A 22,615-nucleotide genomic window follows, 5' to 3' on the forward strand; every position below is an offset into this window, starting at 1 on the left:
CAACAAAACTTTGGTCCAGATTTAGGAAACCACTTCCTGGTGGACTCTGAATGCCAACATCTCCGCCATTTTCTCACCTTCCACGAGCTCCACTTTCTGGTGTATCAAAATTTGGTCAACCTGAGGAGACAGAGGCCACAAAAATCAGTGAAAAATAAAAATTGTGTGTCTCCCCCCACCTCAAAAAAAAAGGGGGGGGGGAGAGAAATAATCCACAACATAGACCGAGGCCACATGCATTTAAAGCACTGTGATGGCAGTTTAAACCATCATGGCTTCCCTCAAAATATAGTCTGAGAATTATAGTTTGTTGAGGCACCCCCATTGCCCTCAGAGAGCTAGAATTCCCAGATTTCCCTGGGAAGAAAAATGGAAGACGGTATCACTCTGGGAATTGTAGTTGTGTGAAGGGGAACAGGGAGATCTCCTACCAACACCAGCACCCCCAACGAAACTATGTTGTTGTTGTTGACTCGTTTAGTCATGTCCGCCTCTTCGTGACCCCCTGGACCAGAGCACGCCAGGCCCTCCTGTCTTCCACTGCCTCTCGCAGTTTGGTCAAACTCATGCTGGTAGCTTTGAGAACACTGTCCAACCATCTCATCCTCCGTCGTCCCCTTCTCCTTGTGCCCTCCATCTTTCCCAACATCAGGGTCTTTTCCAGGGAGTCTTCTCTTCTCAAGATGTGGCCAAAGTCTTGGAGCCTCAGCTTCAGGATCTGTCCTTCCAGTGAGCACTCAGGGCTGATTTCCTTCAGAATGGAGAGGCTGGATCTTCTTGCAGTCCATGGGACTCTCAAGAGTCTCCTCCAGCACCAGAATTCAAAAGCATCCATTCTTCGGCGATCAGCCTTCTTTATGGTCCAGCTCTCACTTCCATACATCACTACCGGGAAAACCACGGCTTTAACTATACGGACCTTTGTTGGCAAAGTGATGTCTTTGGTCCAACGAAACTATAGCTCCCAGAATTTAACGGGGGAAGCCGTGTCTGTTTAAAGAGGTATCCTAGCGATTTAAATATATGGGATTTCTAAGCCTGAAAAGATGGACTCCCTTGTCATTTCTGAACCCGGACACTCCCCGATTTAGAGACATGGTTCAGCTCAGCCTACCTCACCTGGCAGCTTTCAACAGGGGCCACACCTGAGCCTCCACCTTCAAGAGCAGGTGTGACCTGTTTGTATAGTGGTCATGTAGGATTGCTATGAGGAATTATGATAAATGAAGCGAGCCGCTGTGTCAGCGGTGAAAGCATCGCTTTGACTGGGTTCGGGTCATTGACATGATTTCTGATCCATCCCACAAGCATCCCTGTCTCATTTTCTCTATGCCTGACAGTCACGTGTAATAATAATAATAATAATAATAATAATAATAATAATAATAATAATATATTTATACCCTGCCCATCTGGCTGAGCTTCCCCAGCCACTCTGGGCGGCTCCCAATTGAGTGTTAAAAACAATACAGCATTAAATATTAAAAACTGCCTTCAGGTGTCTTTTGAAGATAGGATAGCCGCTTATTTCCTTGACATCTGCTGGGAGGGTGTTCCACAGGGCGGGCGCCACCACCGAGAAGGCCCTCTGCCTGGTTCCCTGTAACTTGGCAACTCGCAGGGAGGGAACCGCCAGAAGGCCCTCGGAGCTGGACCTCAGTGTCCGGGCTGAATGATGGGGGTGGAGACGCTCCTTCAGGTCTACTGGGCCTTTGAGGCCGTTTAGGGCTTTCAAGGTCAACACCAACACTTTGAATTGTGCTTGGAAACGTCCTGGGAGCCAGTGTAGGTCTTTCGGGACCAGTGTTATGTGGTCTCGGCGGCCGCCCCCAGTCAGCAGTCTAGCTGCCGCATTCTGGATTAGTTGTAGTTTCCGGGTCACCTTCAAAGGTAGCCCCACGTAGAGCGCATGGCAGTAGTCCAAGCGGGAGATAACTAGAGCATGCACCACTCTGGCCAGACAGCCTGTGGGCAGGGAGGGTCTCATCCTGTGTACCAGATGGAGCTGGCAGACAGCTCCCTGGACACAGAATTAACCTGCGCCTGTGTAAAGCATTCTAACACAGACGATACGCTGATCTCTGCCAGCAATTTCTAGATCAACTCTGCATCCCCAAATGTAAACCAGAGTCGGAGGTAATTTTCTATTACTGGGGAATGATCAGGAGTTCACCAAGTTAGTGGCCAAATATCTCTACATGGTTTTTTGTCGTCGAAATACACTGCAGACGTCTGACCTCCCTGGAGAACGAAGAGATGTGATGATAGACTGCTCTGCCTCCTTTTTTCTTTTAGCAAATGTTTTGCGCCACTGGGGAAGTGGTGATTCTGTATTGATTCGTTTTGGATGTGATGCCAATAAAAAGGTTTGAAAGCAAAAGTAATCTCGGGGTCGTGGGTTCGAGAAAAAAATTGAGTTGGACTAGATGACCCTTCCATCTCTGCCTGGGACCACGGAGACCTGAGTTTAGGCACCGATAGCCCTCTCCTCCACCTCCATGAATTTGTCCCATCCTATTTCAAAGCCGTCCTTGCCTCCTGTGGCGGGTAGTTCCACAGGTTAAAGGCGCACGAAGCAGAAGGAGGGTGTGTGCCGTCCCTGTCAAGCTGCTTGAGATCCTTTTGGCCGGGGAAGCCGAAGGGTGAACGCCGGGATAAGCACGCGGCCCGACGGCCGGGATACGGACCCTTACCTGCGCCAGGTACTCAAGGCCGGGAGGGATGGTGCTGGCCACGGGCAGGTAGGGAGTGATGCCCGCGTGGGGGTCCGGAGCTTGGTGGTGGTGGGGCGTCGCGGCGTGATCCCGAAAGGCACGAGGCGGCGGCTGGGGGGGAATTATTTGCCCCGCTGGAGGGCTGCCGGCTGGATAGACGTTGAACCCTGGGCTCGGCGCCGTGGGGACAGGGTGAGGTTGGTGTATGGGGTATGGGGGAGATGCAGTGGGATATCCGGGCTGTGGAACGTGGTACCCTATGGGATGGGGGGAGAGAGAGAGAGAGAGAGAGAGATTGTTTAAAACTCATCTACACCAACAAATCCTTTAAAAAAATAAACATTACTGTGCCTTTAAGAAACAAATGTTACATTGTTGTTGTTTTATAATTCTTATTAAATTTTCTGTTTCTCAAATTAGGATATTTGTTTAAACCAGGCTTCCTCAACCTCAGCCCTCCAGATGTTTTGGGACTGCAACTCCCATGATCCCTAGCTAGCAGGACCAGTGGTCAGGGATGGTGGGAATTGTAGTCTCAAAACATCTGGAGGGCAGAGGTTGAGGAAGCCTGGTTTAAATGAACATTCTAATTTGTAAAACAGAGAATTTAGTAAGAATTATAAAACAGTTATAGCCTTTCAGCTAGGAATCCCAGAAGCGTGGCCCAGGAAGCGATCACCCACGTCCAACAGGTAGAGCGTGATCTACAGGTAGATCACTGGACGTCTGTGGTGGATCACTGGTGGATCACTGGCTCCCCAAAAAGCTCTACAACTTTGGCCCCCCCCCTAAAAAAAAAGCACAAAATTTTTGCCCTGCACCCCAAAGAAACGCGGTAAAAAAATCTCAACAACTTTGACTTGAACCCCTAAAAAACAGGTCTTTACTTCCTGGATTCCAAAATGGGGAATAGATCACTGCCAGTTTTTAACTCTGTGAGTAGATCACAGTCTCTTGGGACTTGGCCACCCCTAGCGCAACCCACTGCGACACGGAAATTGCAGCTTAAAGGATCCCCTGCTTTAAAACCTCTGTGACCCCAAAACCTCTTCTCTTCTTCTCTTTCCATGGTTCATTTTGCAAACCACAAATCCCTGCATATTTTACAAAAAAACTAAACCATTCCGTCTTCCATTATTACTTCCACCAAAACTTATTTACACTGCTGGATTTATCTTGACGCTGCCAGAGTTTTCAAATCTACACAATCTCCCCCCATATATTCAATAAACATTATTATTAAAGGTTATTTATGTACGCCACTACTGCGGCCCGTGTTTTGTTAGCTCCAAAATGGAAAACGAGCGAGGTCCCAGCCAAAGAAGAACGGCAACTTAAACTGACGGAATATGCGCAGCTTGCGGACCTAACGTATAGAATATGAGAACAAGAAGAACATACATTTAAAGAAGATTGGAAAACATTTATTGAATATATGGGAAATAATTGTGTACAGCTGAAAACGCCGGCAGCATTAAGATAAATTCAACAGTCTAAATATGTTTTGATGGATGCAATAATGGAATACTGAATGATATAGTTTTTGTCAAATACGCAGGGATTTGTGATGGGTAAAATGAACCATGGAAAGAGAAGGGAAGTCACTGATATCTTTAAATTGTAAAACAGAAAATTTAATAAAAATTATATAAAAAGAAAGAAATACAGAATGGGAAAAATGGAGAGTTGTAAAAAAATCACAAAAGCAAAGCACCTCAGTGTCCCCCTTAAACCAACCAAAAATAAATATTCCTTAAGAAAGATGCATATTATAAAAAGCAAACCATAGCTGCCTCTATAAGAAGAATATTCTAAGCTCCACAGTTGGGTAATACCTTTATTAGGGTCAACCTGAGAAGCCACAAAAAAGGGGCAAGCTTTAGAATTCCCCAGATAATTTATGGAGAACTTGAAAGCACACTTCTGCGAATTTTTCGTTTCCCCTTATTTTTTTTAAAAGGTCTTTAAACGGCTTGCAAATTCCTAGCAGAAACTGGGGGTTCCAGTTCCAGGGAGCTGAGCTGGGGAGGGGGCAAAAGGAAAGGTTTTGCAGGAGCTTCTGAAAGAGCGATCGGAGGAGTTGACGCGTGTTAGGAGGAGGAAATACACAGAAATGGCAGGGAGGAGAAAGCTGGAAACAAAGAAAAAGGAAATTGCAAATGGAAAGCAGGGAGGAGTCACGGCCAGGGAGGAAGTGAGAACAGGTCATGAGCTTAAAATATTTTTCTTTAATAAAAAGGAGCGTTCAGGATGCTATTGCGTGTTCTTTGGGCAGCTATTTTGGGCTGGAGGGCAAAGTCCAGTGGGGGCACCTGCCCAGGGCCGGATTTAGGTATGATGAGGCCTTAAGCCAGGGGTCAGCAAACTTTTTTTTGCAGGGGGCCGGTCCACTGTCCCTCAGACCTTGTGGGGGGCCGGACTATATTTGGAGGGGGGGGAGAATGAATTCATTTGCCCCACAAATAACCCAGAGATGCATTTTAAATAAAAGGACACATTCTACTTGTTGTGTATTGAGTCAAAGGATTTTATATCTGTATTATTATTGTCTATATTTGCATTAGGGTAAAGTAACTGCCTTTTGGTTTCAGGGGGTACAGCTACTATTGGTTCATTTAAACTGCTGTATTTGGATCCTCTGTCTTATTGGTTTCCTCCAAAAGGCAGGACTGTGATTGCCTGATATTGTTCCCTCCAAAATGTATCCTTTCTAGCTAGTCCCCTGTCCCTATAAATGTAGCTTTCCCCTCCTCAGTCTTCAGTCTTGTTTGCTGTAATAAAGAAGTGTTACTAGAGAACTGTCTCCAGCAGATTATGTCAAGAGAGCTGAAATCACAAACCCCACGTCACAACAACTGGCGACGAAGGTGGGATCCGGAATGCTGAGGAGCGGTTAAACGCAGCCCTGCCTCAGAGTCCGGATTGCAGCTAAGAACAAGACTCACTGGCCAGCTGAGAAGACGACCCTGCCACAGGACAATGGAGAGTCCAAGGGTATTGGAGCCCTTCCAGCCATCAGAGCCCCACACGTGGGAAGACTACGTCGAACGCTTCGAGTTCTTCGCAGTGGCTCAAGGGATCACCGATGCCAGCAAAAGAAGGGCCACATTCCTGAGCTACTGTGGGCCTGAGACCTTCAAGCTGGCCAAGGCATTGCTTGCTCCAGCGAAGCTAAGTGAGACATCTCTCAAAGATATTCTTGCCTGCCTAACAAGCCATTTGGCGCCTACTGAGACCAAGATGGCCCGGCGGATGGAGTTTCATGAGAGGCAGCAGCGTGCTGGGGAGTCTGTATCTGCATTTCTAGCTGAACTGCGGAAGCTCGCTCAGCACTGCGACTTCCAAAATCTGGAAGAGACTCTCCTGGATCGGTTTATCGGTGGTCTGAGCAGCAAGAAAGCCAGAAGACGCATCGTGGCTAAAGAAGAGGTTACCCTTGCTTCAGCCTTGAAGGAGGCCACCGCCACGGAGAATTATGAAAGAGAGGAGCTTGATGCCAGTCGCAAGGCCCCTAAGCCACAGATAGAAGTTGCGCATGCCATGGACGAGCTAGAGGCTACTCCGAGCCAGAGCCCAGTCCGTGGGGTCGAGTCAGTGCGTCAGGCCTGCACAGTGCACAAAGATCACCGAGGCAGGTGTCCAGGTTGTGGCGGAAACCATGAGCGGAAGAGTTGTCGTTTCCGGGATGCTATGTGCCGGACGTGCGGGAAGACAGGTCACATCGCCAGGGTCTGTAGATCGGCGGCGTTGGGAGCGACAGGAACACCTAGACTGGAGCATCGCAGACCGCCCACAGCAACCCATTTTCTAAAGGACTGCCACTATGTAACGGAGATCAACGGGAGGGTCGTGCAGTTCCCAGCGCAAGGCAAGGCACACGTCAAGGTGAAGATTGAGGGTCAGCAGTGCGACATGGAGGTGGACTCCGGATCTGGATTCACTATCGTGTCGGACCAGACCGCGAGGACATTCTTCCCCAGGGGTAAGTTGCCCCCTCTGGAGCCCTTCCCGGCAACCTTGCAGTCATACTCAGCGGGCCGCATCCATGTTATGGGAATGTGTGCCGTGAGAGTTCAGTTCCGGGACAAACAGGCTGTACTCAAACTGGTGATTGCGAAGGGCAGTCGCCCCAGTCTCCTGGGCACTGACTGGTTCCCCGCCCTGGGACTGAGTATATCAGGGCTTAATTCAATCCAAACCTGCCCTGAGATGAGCGAGGCATTATGCAAAGAGTTTGCTGGTCTCTTTAATGGAAAACTGGGTTGTTATAAAGGGCCCCCAGTTGACTTCGAGTTGGACCCTGGGGTGGCCCCAATCCGACTCAAACCAAGGCGAGTGCCATTTGCACTGCAACCCAAGATCGAAGCAGAGCTGGATAAATTGGTCAAGCAGGGAGTTCTCTCACCCGTGGACTCTGCTAAGTGGGAGACTCCAATCGTCACGCCCCTTAAAGCAAATGGGGAAGTCAGGATCTGTGCAGATTACAAATGTACTATCAATAAGGCACTCAGGGGAAACTCATACCCCATTCCAGTCGTATCACATCTGTTGGCTAAACTGGCTGGGGGCAAGGTGTTTGCCAAAATTGACCTGGCACAAGCCTACCAACAGCTGCCAGTAACCCCACAATCAGCGGAAGCACAGACTATTGTCACACATAAAGGGGCGTTCAGAGTTAACAGATTACAATTTGGAGTTTGTGTGGCCCCAGGGATTTTTCAAGGGCTCATGGAACGCCTGTTAAGAGGTCTGCCGGGGGTCTTGCCATTTTTTGATGACGTTTTGATTGCTGGAAAAGACCCACAGGAACTGGTTGCGCGTGTCCGTGCAGTGTTGCTCAAGTTCAAGGAGGTGGGGTTGCAACTGAAAAAGGAAAAATGCAGTTTTGGGGTGCCAGCTGTGGATTTCTTGGGGTTTAAAATTGATGCATCAGGCATCCACCCCACAGATGCTAAGATTAAGGCCATCATCGAGGCACCACGACCACAGAACAAGACGGAGTTGCAGTCATTCCTGGGACTTATTAACTTTTATCATTCGTTCTTACCCCATAAAGCTTCGGTAGCTGAACCATTACATAGACTGTTGCAGAAAAAGAATGTGTGGCGATGGGGGCAGGGGCAGCAGAAGGCTTTTGACTCCTTGCGAAGAATGCTGAGTAGCGGGAGCGTCCTTGCTCATTATGATGAGTCAAAGCCGCTGGTCCTGGCATGTGATGCCTCTCAATACGGCCTGGGGGCGGTGCTGAGTCATAGGGAACTGGATGGGTCGGAAAAGCCCATCTCTTTCTATTCCCGTACGTTGTCGCCCACGGAGCGCAACTATGCTCAAATTGACAAAGAGGCGCTTGCAATTGTGGCAGGAATCAAAAAGTTCCATGATTATGTGTACGGTCGCCATTTCTCCATTGAAACGGACCACAAACCACTGTTAGGGTTGTTCAACCCGAACAAACAAACGCCACAAATTCTCTCCCCCAGAATGTTGCGTTGGTCTATATTCCTGAACGGGTTCCAGTACACCTTGACCCATGTGCCGGGGAAACGGTTGTGCCACGCTGATGCGCTGAGTCGATTGCCCCTTCCTGGCGGGAGCAATGAGGATCCCGCTCCAGCGGAGCACATAATGATGCTGGAAACACTTCCGGGGGCTCCTGTAACGGCTACTGATATAGCTGAGAAAACGAGGAAAGATGCTGTTCTCTCCCGTGTGCTCACTTGGGTGGGGAGGGGGTGGCCAGGTGGTCCGCATGAAGACAAATTCAGGCCTTATGCGACAAGGCAGCACGAGTTGTCCATGCATAAGGGTTGTCTCCTGTGGGGAGATAGGGTGATCATCCCAGCACCACTGAGAAACAGGGTGCTTGAGACGCTTCACATGGGACACCCGGGAATGGTCAGGATGAAGTCGCTAGCCCGATGTTATGTGTGGTGGCCTGGAATGGACCAGAACATAGAACAATGGGTACGAACATGTAAGGCATGCCAAGAGGTGCGGCCAGAAGTGGCCAGAGCACCAGTTCACTGGTGGGAGCAGTCCAGATCTCCCTGGAGCCGGCTGCACTTAGATTTTGCTGGGCCATTCCAGGGGAAGGTCTTTTTGGTTGTCGTCGATGCATATTCCAAATGGTTAGAAGTGGCGATGGTCCCTAGCATGGCATCAGCTGCCGTAATCAAGGTGTTGAGGCAGCTGTTTGCAACCCACGGGTTACCTGAGACCATTGTATCAGATAATGGGGCAGCTTTTGTATCCCAAGAATTCAGGGCATTCTTGGCTGATAACTTCATAAGAGGGGTCACATCCGCGCCCTTTCACCCATCCTCCAATGGGCAGGCTGAGCGCATGGTAAGAACAGCCAAAGAATCCATTGCGCGCTTAATGGAGGGTAACTGGTCAGCTCGCATCGCGCGAATGTTATTTTTGCAGCATGCGACGCCGTGTACTGCGACGGGCAAGTCGCCAGCTGAGCTGCTCTTGGGTAGAAGACTGGTAACGGTGCTGGATTATGTCCACCCGGATAAAATGCCAAACCATAATTCAAGAGCAACCCCCCAGGCTGAGACTGACACAACAAGGTATCTCGCCCCTGAAGATCTGGTCTGGGTGAGGAACTATTCACGAGGTTCGCGGTGGGTGGCTGGTGTGGTCACCCGGGCTAGTGGACCTGTGTCCTATTATGTAACCTTGGAAAATGGGCAAGTTTGGAAGAGACATATAGATCAGCTGAGGCGCCGGGCGCTCAGCAGGGAGGAGTCAGATAATTCATCCCTGGCTAACGACGCAGAGCTGCAAGACCAGAGTGAAAATGGCCCAGAGGTGCAGTCACCAGGGGCTTCAGCAAATGAACCAGGGTCTGCTAGTCCTCATGATGACGAGGTACAGGTAGGGAACCCTGAGATGTCTGGGACTCCATCTGTTCCTGAGGAAACCCCTATAGCAGCCCCTCTACCACAGGTAACACCCAATCCAGAACCGGCAACGCCTGTTGTCAGGAGATCAAGTAGAAGTTGTAGGACCCCACAGTACCTGAGAGATTACGTCTGCTGTGCTCACTAGGGGGGGAGGGGTGTTGTGTATTGAGTCAAAGGATTTTATATCTGTATTATTATTGTCTATATTTGCATTAGGGTAAAGTAACTGCCTTTTGGTTTCAGGGGGTACAGCTACTATTGGTTCATTTAAACTGCTGTATTTGGATCCTCTGTCTTATTGGTTTCCTCCAAAAGGCAGGACTGTGATTGCCTGATATTGTTCCCTCCAAAATGTATCCTTTCTAGCTAGTCCCCTGTCCCTATAAATGTAGCTTTCCCCTCCTCAGTCTTCAGTCTTGTTTGCTGTAATAAAGAAGTGTTACTAGAGAACTGTCTCCAGCAGATTATGTCAAGAGAGCTGAAATCACAAACCCCACGTCACAACACTACTCATGTAAAAACACGCTGATTCCCGGACCATCCACGGGCCGGATTTAGAAGGCGATTGGGCCGGATCTGGCCCCCAGGCCTTAGTCTGCCTACCCATGCCCTAAGCTACTGAAGGTAATGGGGCCCTTTATATGTCCAGCTGTCCTTTGTCAACAACAAATTGTCGCTGTTTTTTGTGTTGAATATATGCTAGATGGTCATTGATGGACCTCATACAGTGGTGCCTCGCAAGACGAAAAGAATCCGTTCCGGGAGTCTTTTCGTCTTGCGGTTTTTTCATCTTGCGAAGCAAGCCCATTGACGGAGTAGCGCTATTAGCGCTATTGGCTTAAAAACGGCTTTTTAGGGGGTGATTAGCGGTTTTGCTGCTAAAATGCTTTTAGCAGCTTAGCGATTCAGAATAAGGGGTTTTGGAGCAAAAAAAATAAATCGATTTTTTCCCGTCATTTTTCGTCTTGCGAAGCAAGCCCATAGGGAAATTCGTCCTGCGAAGCGCCTCTGCAGACGGAAAACCCTTTCGTCTTGCGGGTTTTCCGTCTTGCGAGGCATTCGTCTTGCGGGGCACCACTGTAGTTATCTCAAGCCATTTGCCCATGTTGCCAGGCAACCAGTCCATGCAGAATGTCGGCACCCTATATATAGAAAGGAGCAAACCAGGGATATTTTAGGGAGCAGGCGGGGCCCATGACTTACTTCCTAGGAGCCTACACAACACAAAACACTGTTGCTGCATGTAGGTTTTATTTGATTTGTTTTATATCTTACATTTTTGAAATGTACTTCCAGGGTTTAGGTAAAGGTAAAGGGACCCCTGACAGTTAAGTCTAGTCGCGAACAACTCTGGGGTTGCGGCGCTCATCTCGCTTTATTGGCCGAGGGAGCCGGCGTACAGCTCCCGGGTCATGTGGCCAGCAGGACTAAGCCGCTTCTGGCGAACCAGAGCAGCGCACGGAAACGCTATTTACCTTCCCGCCGGAGTGGTACCTATTTATCTACTTGCACTTTGACGTGCTTTCGAACTGCTAGGTTGGCAGGAGCAGGGCTTGAGCAACGGGAGCTCACCCCGCTGTGGGGATTCGAACCGCCTGATCGGCAAGTCCTAGGCTCTGTGGCTTAACCCACAGCGCCTCCCGCGTCCCTACCCTATATATAGAAAGGAGCAAACCAGTGATATTTTAGGGAGCAGGAGAGCAGGCGGGGCCCATTACTTACATCTAGGAGCCAACACAACACAAAACAGTGTTGCTGTAGGTAGGCTTATACCGTATTTTTCGCTCTATAAGACGCACCAGACCACAAGACGCTCCTAGTTTTTGGAGGAGGAAAACAAGAAAAAAAATATTCTGAATCTCAGAAGCCAGAACAGCAAGAGGGATTGCTGCGCAGTGAAAGCAGGAATCCCTCTTGCTGTTCTGGCTTCTGGGATAGCTGCGCAGCCTGCATTCGTTCCATAAGACGCACACACATTCCCCCTTACTCTTTAGGAGGGAAAAAGCGAGTCTTATAGAGCAAAAAATACGGTAGTTCATTTGCTTTTTATCTGACATTTTGGAAATGTACATCCAGGGTCCCCCCCCTTTAAATTTTTTTGGGGGCCCCAAAGAGAGGGGGGCTCTAAACTATAGCTTGTTTAGCTTATACCAAAATCCGGCACTGAGAAGGCGACTTGCAGGCGTCTCAGGTAAGTTAAAATAGCCGTGGGGGGGGGGGAGCAGACGGTGACGCAGCCCCCCTGCGCCCAAATCCTGCCCAACTGCATTCCAGCTATGCCCCGTCACAATAGGCCTTGCTGTGCCCCAGGGAAAGGGGTGGCGAACATCGCAGCTGACTTGGGTGGGGCTGCAGCGGCGCCTCTTTTCATGCCCCGATGCCCATGTCTGCAGCAAAGACAGGAATCTCAAGTTCCGCCTCTCTGGTTCCTCTCCAAATCCCTCTTTTCTTTTCTCTTCCTCGCCCGCTGAACGTGAGAACAGTTTCCTGGATCAGGCCAGCCAGCCCAGCATTCAGGTCCCCCGGGGGGCCAAGCAGATGCCTCTTCTGGGAAACCCGCAATCAGGATTCGAACACAAGACCCGCTCTCGCCTCCTGAGGTTTCTAGCAACCGGCTTTCGGAAGCATTTACAGTCTCCAACTGCAGAGACAGAATATAGCCATCCTGGCTGGTAGCCATCGATAGATGTTTCCTCCTCCATGAATTGATTTAATTCTCTTTTATAGCCATCCTAGTTGGTAGACATTGCTGTCTCCTGTGGCAGGGAGTTCCATAGTTCCATCTGCCTGAACTTTATTTCCTCTGCCCCGAATCTTCCAACATTCAGCGGATTGATTGTGAGACTGCGGAAATGGATAAAAGCCCCCCATCCAAACAATGACTATCATCAGCGCAGGGAAGGAATTTTTATTATTATTATTATTATTTTATCATCTACAATACTGTCTTATTTATTTTCTAGTACAGTCCATTGATTCTTGCTTTCATTTTATGGAGCAACGGTCTCATTAGATAGCAAAATTCATGTTAAATTGCTGTTTTAGAAAGTTGTTTTTAAATGTCTGGAGTGGATTAATTTGTTTTGCGTGACTTTCTATGGGTAATTGAGTGCCTTGGTTTTGGAACGGACTTCCAGAATGGGTTAAGTTTGAGCACCAAGGTGCCACTGTACAAAGACTGTCGCAGGATTGGCATAAAGAGCGAAAGGGCAAAGGCGATTAAGACAGGCGAGGAGAGAGAACATGCCATTTGCATATTGTTGGGATCAGCATTTGGCAACCTTGACGCTCCTTGAAGCAGCCAAGACTGCAGACTCAGAGGTGATTTTTGGTTTGAGTTGGAAGGGGCCCTCCAAAGGACATCTAGTCCACCCCTCATCTGGTCCCATTTTGGAACGCAAGACGTCACCGCCTTACACATTACTGTATTTTTCGCTCTATAGGACACACCGGACCATAGGAAAGGGAGAACAGGGAAAAAAATATTTCTCCCCCTCTCTGCTCAGCGCCCCTTCAGCGAAGCGGCAGGAGAAACGGAGCCCCTTCCATTTCTCCTCCCGCTTGGCTAAAGGGGCGCTGCGCAGCTCTCCCTCTCTGCTGAAGCCGGGAGAGTCAGCAAAAGGAACCCGAAGCCTCCGGAGCACAGCAGGAACTCGTGCTGCGCTCTGAAGGCTTCAGGCGGCTATCCCTGAAGCCTGGAGAGCGAGAGGGGTTGGTGTGCACCGACCCCTCTCGCTCTCCAGGCTTGAGCGAAAGCAATGTGAAGCCTCCGGAGCGCAGGGGGAGCGCTCCCTCTGCGCTTCGGAGGCTTCGCGTTGCTATCGCTGAAGCCAAGGAGTCTGCATTCGCTCCATAGGACGCACACACATTTCCCCTTCATTTTTGGAGGGGGGAAAGTGCGTCCTATAGAGTGAAAAATACGGTATTTCTTTATTGCGTTTATAACCTCGCCTTTGGCTTCCAAGGCACAACTATGTGTGTTTAATTTATACCCCACGCTTGTTATCCTTGCCAACTCTACAGGTGAAACTCGGAAAATTAGAACATCGTGGAAAAGTTCATTTATTTCGGCGAAACTAATATATGAGATAGACTCATGACATGCAAAGCGAGATACGTCAAGCCTTTATTTGTTATAATTGCGATGAACCCATTGCAGGTGTTATGGACTGAATAGCTACTGCACCTTTTCACAATATTCTAATTTTCTGAGATTCTTAATTTGGGGTTGAATTACCGAAATAAATGAACTTTTCTGCGATATTCTAATTTTTCTTGCAATATTAAAGATATGCAATCACTTGAGAGAATCAATTAGCTTAGGACTAAATTGGGATTAAATAAATAAATAAGAAAATGTACGATGAGAAAAGTTAGGAAACATGATTTTGACTGTGATATGGTTTTATGAAATAATGATATTGGAAACTGCTATATGCAATTACTAAGAAATTCAGATGGAAGAGACTTGAGGAAGTCAAGTAATATGTCTATGAAGATGGATTTTAATTAATTAACTAACTTTTAGTTTATGTGGTGATTTGATGTCTTTTATGTTTTATATTCTTTTTTTCCCTTTTCGTGTTTTTCTTTATTATTGTTAACTCTTTCTTTTGTTATGTCTTTGCATGAAAAATAATAAATATTATTGTGATATTCTAATTTCTCGAGTTTCACTTGCACAATTCTATGAGAAAGAGAGAGAGATCAAAGTAGTATTAAACAGACACACAATAATCTTCAGCGTTGCGTTCCGTTTTTTGTGTGTGCGGACGATGTAATCGAGGCGAAATCCCGGAAGCAATTTATCGACCGCCTAGCTACGAGGCCAGTTTACGCAAAGAAATCAAACGCATCCAAGCTTTCTACCGATTTGGCTGTGCAACTGCTTGCGTCGTGCAAAATTAAGTGCGTTATCGGAGGCCAATATATAGATTTCCCGAGGGCTGAAATCCACTTTGCATCCTCTGAATAGAGCGAGTTTGCAAAACAGCTGGGTTAGATTTAACTTTAAATACACTCCCCTCGCGTAAGGACTCCTCCCCGCCCAAAATATACGTGCAAGTTGATACTTATGTGGGGAACGGCGCCTTCGTTTGCTCCGTAATTTAGCAATGTAATTAAAAAGCAAGGTAAGGCAGACCAGACCTGGAGCCGCCATTTTTGTATCCGTCTGGCGAGGGATGTGGGGTGAATGACGACCCCGCTTCCGGTGCCTTTGTGATCAGCAGCGGCGACTGCCTTCCATTTGGACGTCCCTGCAAGGAAATAGCAAGAGAAAGGGATCATTTCGAGACAGAAGCATTATTGGTCGCTAGCACAGCAAACAGATCTGTAAAATATTAGGAGGTCTGGCCTCGACTGTTTGGGTGGAGGCAGGGAGATGAGGAGAAAAAATGGATGGTTTTTCAAGAGAAGGAGGTGCAAATCAGCCCAAGACGTCTCAAATATGCCTGAACAGAGTACAGGGGGTTTGGATTTAAAAAAATCACCTTTTTTTTTTGCAGTACAAGGTTATGGAATACAGTGGTACCTCGGGTTACATACGCTTCAGGTTACAGACTCCGCTAACCCAGAAATAGTACCTCGGGTTAAGAACTTTGCTTCAGGATGAGAACAGAAACCGTGCGGCGGCAGCGGGAGGCCCCATTAGCTAAAGTGTTGCTTCAGGTTAAGAACAGTTTCAGGTTAAGAACAGACCTCCGGAACGAATTCCTGGCCGAGGGAGCCGGCGTACAGCTTCCGGGTCATGTGGCCAGCAGGACTAAGTCGCTTCTGGCAAACCAGAGCAGCGCACGGAATCGCTGTTTACCTTCCCGCCAGAGCGGTACCTATTTATCTACTTGCACTTTGAGGTGCTTTCAAACTGCTAGGTTGGCAGGAGCAGGGACCGAGCAACGGGAGCTCACCCCGTCGCGGGAATTTGAACCACCGACCTTCTGATTGGCAAGTCCTAGGCTCTGTGGTTTAACCCACAGCACCACCTGCATCCCTATGTGTATGTATAGCATGCAACTAAAAATTAAATAAAGATCATGTAAAAAATAAAAAATAAAATAAAAATCACCTTTTTTACCGCCCTGATTCATAGAAGGGACGCCCCCCGGCAACACTGGAATCGTAGTTAAAAGATTCCCTGAAAGGTAGCCGTCCAAACTCTCTTTTAAAACACGGCAGCTAAAAAAGCCAATGCAATTCTGGGCTGCATCAATAGGAGTATAGCATCTAGATCAAGGGAAGTAATAGTGCCACTGTATTCTGCTCTGGTCAGACCTCACCTGGAGTACTGTGTCCAGTTCTGGGCACCACAGTTCAAGAAGGACACTGACAAACTGGAACGTGTCCAGAGGAGGGCAACCAAAATGGTCCAAGGCCTGGAAACGATGCCTTATGAGGAACGGCTAAGGGAGCTGGGCATGTTTAGCCTGGAGAAGAGGAGGTTAAGGGGTGATATGATAGCCATGTTCAAATATATAAAAGGATGTCACATAGAGGAGGGAGAAAGGTTGCTTTCTGCTGCTCCAGAGAAGCGGACACGGAGCAATGGATCCAAACTACAAGAAAGAAGATTCCACCTAAACATTAGGAAGAACTTCCTGACAGTAAGAGCTGTTTGACAGTGGAATTTGCTGCCAAGGAGTGTGGTGGAGTCTCCTTCTTTGGAGGTCTTTAAGCAGAGGCTTGACAACCATATGTCAGGAGTGCTCTGATGGTGTTTCCTGCTTGGCAGGGGGTTGGACTCGATGGCCCTTGGGGTCTCTTCCAACCCTATGATTCTATGATTCTAAAACATTCCTTGTCGAACTGTTCTCACCCTCAGAAAGTTATTCCTAATGTGTGTTCTGGGTAACTTGAATCCACTGGAGGTCCTAGCCTCCAGAGCAGGAGAAAACAAGCTTGCTCCACCTTTCCCTGTTAGATGTTTGAAGCTGGCTATCACATCATCTCCCAGTCTCCTCTCCTCCAGGCTAAACATACCAGATTCCCTCGACCGTTCCTCATAAGCAGGCACCCCCAACCTTCGGCCCTCCCGACATTTTGGCCTACAACTCCCATGATCCCTAACGAACAGGACCAGTGCTCAGGGATGATGGGAATTGTAGTCCAAAACATCTGGAGGGCCGAAGGTTGGGGGTGCCTGCTCATAAGGCTTGGTCTCCAGAACCTCGATTGACACAGGTAAGGGAGGTAAAGGGACCCCTGACCGTTAGGTCCAGTCGCGGCCGACTCTGGGGTTGCGGCGCTCATCTCGCTTTATTGGACGAGGGAGCCGGCGTACAGCTTCCGGGTCATGTGGCCAGCAGGACTAAGCCGCTTCTGGCGAATCAGAGCAGCACACGGAAACGCCATTTACCTTCCCGCCGGAGTGGTACCTATTTATCTACTTGCACCTGATGTGCTTTCGAACTGCTAGGTTGGCAGGAGCAGGGACCGAGTAACGGGAGCTCACCCCGTCACGGGGATTCGAACCGCCGACCTTGTGATCGAGAAGCCCTAGGCTCTGTGGTTTAGGCCACAGCACCACCCACGTCCCGACACAGGTCTTAAAAGGGGGTTAAAGGAGAAATAACCGACTTGTGATGAGTGATACTGGATTTATGCCGCCCGCTTTTCAAAATCTGCACCCATACGGACGTCCCACTTATCCTTGTATACCTGAGCTTTGTCATTTGGAGAGAGGTGACTCTCTGTTTGCTTTTGAATTATGGCGCTGGAGGAGACTCTTGAGAGTCCCATGGACTGCAAGAAGATCCAACCTCTCCATTCTGAAGGAAATCAGCCCTGAGTGCTCACTGGAAGGACATATCCTGAAGGTGAGACTCCAAGACTTTGGCGACCTCCTGAGAAGAGAAGACTCCCTGGAAAAGACCCTGATGTTGGGAAAGATGGAGGGCCCAAGGAGAAGGGGATGACGGAGGACGAGATGGTGGGACAGTGTTCTCAAAGCTACCAGCATGAGTTTGACCAAACTGCAGGAGGCAGTGGAAGACAGGAGTGCCTGGCATGCTCGGGTCCAGGGGGTCACAAAGAGGTGGACACGACTAAACGACTCAACAATAACAACAACAACTCTCTGTTGCTGCAGCAAAGCACAGAGGGCTGTTCTCCTAGATTCAAACAAACACACACAACCTCCCCGCCGACTGGCACAAAAGCGGGTAAACCTAGTTGGCACAGAGGTACCCCTTTTGGCCGCCCTCTCTTGCTCTTTGCATTCATTCTTCATCACAATGCAGACCTGGGGCCTGTCTCCAGGAAGCCAAACGAAAGGTATTTGCAAACAACAACAACAAAAATGGAGACACACGATTGCCACCTCTCTCACTGGCAAGGCTCCACAGCTTTGGAACAGCTAGCAGGCAAGCCGGAATCCAACAGGTGTGCGGAATTCCTGGCTGCGGCAGGTGAGAAACGCTTCGCCGGTGGAACTGCGCACAGCTTTTAAACACACGAGAAAACACAGAAGCTCTGGGTGGCAATTCGCACACGTACAACCCGTGCCAAAGCGCGCGCACAGAGAATCAAATTCGCACAATCGAAACGGTGTCAAAAACACCAAAGTAGAGGAATTAAGTGTACAGCGTTCTCACTTTCTCTCTGTCCAAGTCAGGATTTCTTTAGCAGCGATTCCTGCCACTAAAGGGGGGTGGGATAGATGTCCTTGGGAGATCCCTTTCCACTCTGAAATTCTGTGATACACCAGAGTACAGAAACCTGCACACACACACACACCAGTCTCCCAAGCCCACCCAGAAGTGAAAACACATGATAGCCATCAACACAGAGACACAAAGTGTCACAGAACACAAATCGTAGAGGGAATTGGGAAACAAACAGTTTCAAAGTCGCCAGACCCTCTGGCCCAAATGCCAGAGGCCACACACAGATTTGTGCAACCGTGGCAAGGCGTTGCGTGCAAAGACACACACAAACACACAAAGTCTCAAGGAGAATCAAACTCAGAAGCCTCCAGCCGTTACTCACTTCATGCCCGTCCCTGAGTCCGGCTTTCCAGAAATGGCGCCCACTCCCCTTGCCTAAGCAAGGGACACATGATCCAAGTGAAACTGGAGCTCTGCTTCCCACCCCCCCTCCTCAAGCCCACACAGACTCATCATGGGGAGGGCAGGAGCAGAGCAGGAGAGGCAATCCCCGACTCCTTGCCAGGCCTCTGAGCCGAACTTTCAGCCTCCAAACCCTCCTGCCCTCTCCGAAGAACCCAGGAGTCCTGACACACACACACACCCTTGGTCCTCCTCACCCAAGAATCCTGGCTCCCAGATTGCCTCCCCATCGATCTCTTGCCTTGCAAAAACAAAGTCTGCCTTGATCTTCTGCACCCAAGCGGCTTGGGGGAGGAAGAAAACAAAGCCTTGCGAAAAACCACATGACAGCAGCTATACTCTTAAAAATAGGGGTTTTTTTTTTTGGCAAGCTCCTCTCACTGGCAAACCAACAGCTCAGAGTCTTTTCCCTGCCCCAAAACTGGGTGGGCACCCAAGGTTTTGGGTGTGTGTTTTTTTTGTTCCAAAGCAGGGATTGTTGCTGGAGGGGGTGTGTGTTGGACGATTCAGGCCTCCTGTTTCCAGGCGGTGCTTCCAAGCTCCGGAGACCGCGTGGGATCCAGTCCGCTCTCCCTGAAAATCCCAGTGACCTTTGGGTGTGCCTGGATGTCTGCGCTGGGTTCTGGGTTGAGAAGGGAGGGGCTGGGTTTCCCCGCGGAAAGATGGAGGCGGCTTTCCAGCAAACCCAAGCAGCTGGCAAGAGGGCCTGTTTTCCACTCCCTTAAGATAAAAAAAAAAGCAGCGCCCCACAATTTGCCAAAAGGGTATTTTCTCACCCTTGAGAGAAGCCACAAAACCCCCGGCTTTTCGCCCACTTGCAAAAGCCGCCCAGGAATCCTGTATCTTTCAGAGTCCGCAGCTCAGATGCTCTCTAATCAACCCCTTCCTCTCCCTCCTGGCAAAGCTCAAACACACATAATATCACTGTAGAGTCGGAAGGGACCCTAGGGTCATCTAGTCCAACCCCCTGCAATGCAGGAATCTTTTTGCCCCATGTAGGACTCGAACCCAAGACCGGGAGAGGCTCATGCTCTACATGCCGTATCCCATCCCCTGCTTCATCCCCCCTGGTATATTTGCGTCCACTGACAGCACCAAGGCAGCACCGCGGGAATTTATTTATTAATTGAATTAATTCGCACCCTCTTCCTCTAAGGAAATGGAGGTGGGTTCTCCCCCTCTTTCACCCCCACAACAATCCTGCGAGGTAGGGTAGGCTGAGGGACAGCGACTGGCCCACGTTCAGCAAACGAGCTTCAGGGCCGAGGTAAGATTCGAACTCGGCTCTCTCCCAGGTCCCAGTCCGACATACGAACCATAATACGCTCCCCCTAGCCAGTGTTTACAGTGTTCAGATGGCAACTTCCTAGAGAGCAGAGACCTCTCTCTAAACCACTTTACACACTACAGTACACAGATAAAACAAAAGCCCTTCTCCGTGCGGCATATAAACTTCGGAACTCCCTGCCACAGGATGGACACCAAACTGGATGGTTTTAAAAGAGGATTAGACGGGCTCATGCAGGAGAAAGCTGCTGTTGGCTACTAGCCAGGGTGGTTGTGTTCTGCCTCCACAATCAGAGGCAGCACTGTTTCTGAATCCCAGCTGCTGCAAGCCGCAGGAAGGGAGAGTGGCTCCGGAGTTCGAATCCTGCTTGCTGCTTCCCGTTGGGGGCATCTGTTTGGCCACCGCGAAGGCATGATGCCGGACTAGGCGGGCCACTGGCCTCATCCAGCAGGCTCTCCTTATAGAATCACAGAATTGTAGCGTCGGAAGGGCCCCCTCCAAAGGCCATCTAGTCCAGCCCCCTGCAATGCTGGAATCTTTTGCCCAATGCGGGACTCGAACCCACTACCCTGAGTCTCATGCTCTACCGACTGAGCTATCGCGATGCTTTAACCGGTGCAACTAAACTCCTTTCCAACTCTACAATTCTATGACTAGAGCCTAAGAAGAGCCTGTTAGATAATTGGCAAAGGGGATTATTATTATTATTATTATTATTATTATTATTTGTATACTGCCCTATACCTGCAGATCTCAGGTTGGTTCCCAACAAAAATCACAATATAGAAGACACAGAATACACAATAAAAACAAAGGCAACCCAGTCATGCAGCCAGCCGAGTCCTTGTGCAAAACCAGCAAGCGGAACCCGGGTGCAAAAGCCACTCGCCCTCCCTAGCGCAGGCTTCTGGGTGTCGCAGAACTCGCACTCAAGGCCGGGGAATCGAAAACTGTGCAGGAGGAGCGAGAACAAAGGCGAGGGCTGGACAGGAAACCTGGATGAATAGGGAGGGGGGGGAGCATTTTGTGGAGCCTTCCGAGAACCAAGGAAACATAATTCTGCAGTGTTTTGCAAAGGAACCACCACCTGGCTGCAAGGCGTCTCTCAGGCTGGGTGCAGAGAGAGAGAGAGAAGGGAGATTCTCGGGTTAAGGGAAGGGAGGAAAATCAGGAAGGATGTTGGGAGAGGAGGGGAGGTTCCCGCCCTCCGGGGGGGGGGGGGCGCGAAACAACAACAGCAAAATTAAAACCATCTGGTTTCTCTCCTCCCAGAGCTGCCAACCTGGCGCCCCCCAGCTGCTGAGGACGCTGGGGTGGGCGCCGGGTTGGCCAAGGCTGCGCCGAAGAGCCAGCAAAGGAGATGGGGAGGAGGGGCGCGCGCCCCAAACCCAACGAGACCCCCCGCCATCCTCTCTCCAAAGAAACTTCTTTGCCTTCTTCCTCCTTCCATCTTCCCCGGGCAGGGTTGAGGGGGGGGGGTGTTTCCAAACAGGAAGCCCCTCCCTCCCTCCCTCTTTGCAAAACAACCTCCCCGCTGTCCACATTCACACGAGAAAGAAAAGACACCCCCCCGGCAATTGCAAATCCGGCCTGAACTGAGAGCCCCCCGAAATCTCTCCCCGGGAACAGAAAGAAACCAAGCGCGCAAAGGATGGGGATACCCATCTTTTATTTTCCTGGCCATCTCAGCTGGTTTCCCAAACAGCCCCCTGGTGGGGGGGGGGTAGAGGAGGGAAGGGGAGCCAAGGACCCCCCCCCACCCCATGGCTTCTCTCCCTCCCCCCCGCCCCACATTATTTGGGCCTCCCCCTCGCCTCCCCGGCTTCTTCTCCCCACTCCGCGTTACCTTCACGCCCTGGAGCCAGCAAAGAAAGTGGCGGAGGGAGGGAGGTGGAGAGAAAGAGAAGAGAAAGAGAGGAAAAGGATGGACCGAGGGAAGGAGGGAGGGCAGGGCGAGGCAGGGGCCGCCCCCTCGCCCTCCCATCGCCGGCAGCAGCCCTGGAGCGGCGCCGCGCCCGGAGACAGAAGCGAGAGAGAAAAAAGGAGCGGTGCGCGCCGGTCGTGTGAACGCGGCGTGTCCGGGCTTGCTCTTTTGCTTCGAGGGATGGGAGGGGAAGGAGAAAGCTTAGGGGCTCTTAACCCGGGTTAATGGTCTCGGCTAACCCGGCGCCCTCCAGCTGGTGGGCTTTTTGTGTAGTCCTCGCGGGCGAGACGCGCGTCTTGCGCGGTTGTTTGTTTGGACGCACCGCCACGCGAGAACGCGGCCCTGCTGCTGGCTGGTAGGAAGGAACTAGCCTTTTGGACACCGACTGTTTCCACGACGCCTTGGGGAGAAGCACTTCTGCGCCACCCGATTGGGGAGGTTCACACGTGACAGCTATCTAGCCCACGCGCAAGCACCCCCGTTTTGTGTTTTTGCAAAAACCGGTGCGCAATGATGGCCCTTCCTGGCTGTTGCCACGGTCATGCTCTAGTCCCTGCAGCACCTGACATAGAATCAAAGAATTGTAGGGTCAGAAGGGACCACGAGGGTCATCTAGTCCAACCCCCTGAATAGACCCCGCCCCTTTCCCCTCCAGATTTAATCTCAAGACCAGGTAAAGCTCCAAACCCCACTGATTTCAAGCGCTCAGACTT

The 22,615-nt window shown here is 49.9% G+C and overlaps 1 protein-coding gene and 1 long non-coding RNA gene across 4 annotated transcripts in view; both read right to left on the minus strand.

The window, feature by feature from the left end:
* PLSCR3 (phospholipid scramblase 3) overlaps positions 1–22,038 on the minus strand; it is a 33,431-nt gene extending 11,393 nt beyond the window's left edge. Inside the window, exons 1-5 of one of the 3 annotated variants that reach the window (XM_083410706.1) lie at positions 18,888–19,343; positions 18,611–18,663; positions 14,774–14,883; positions 2,694–2,971; positions 78–120 (exon numbers count right to left, since the gene is read on the minus strand). In XM_083410706.1, the coding sequence (XP_083266832.1) occupies positions 78–120; positions 2,694–2,971; positions 14,774–14,786 (334 nt within the window). In that variant the 5' untranslated portion in view covers positions 14,787–14,883; positions 18,611–18,663; positions 18,888–19,343. Of the gene's footprint in view, positions 1–77; positions 121–2,693; positions 2,972–14,773; positions 14,884–18,610; positions 18,664–18,887; positions 19,345–21,824 lie in introns of those variants that run through there. The other 2 variants (XM_083410707.1, XM_083410708.1) reach the window with 2 other exon arrangements.
* LOC310663273 overlaps positions 1–22,615 on the minus strand; it is a 297,785-nt gene that overhangs the window by 27,715 nt on the left and 247,455 nt on the right. The gene's annotated exons all lie outside the window — the stretch shown is intronic.

Source organism: Podarcis tiliguerta (assembly GCF_965153285.1).
Source record: "Podarcis tiliguerta genome assembly, chromosome: 13".
Lineage (NCBI taxonomy): Eukaryota > Metazoa > Chordata > Lepidosauria > Squamata > Lacertidae > Podarcis > Podarcis tiliguerta.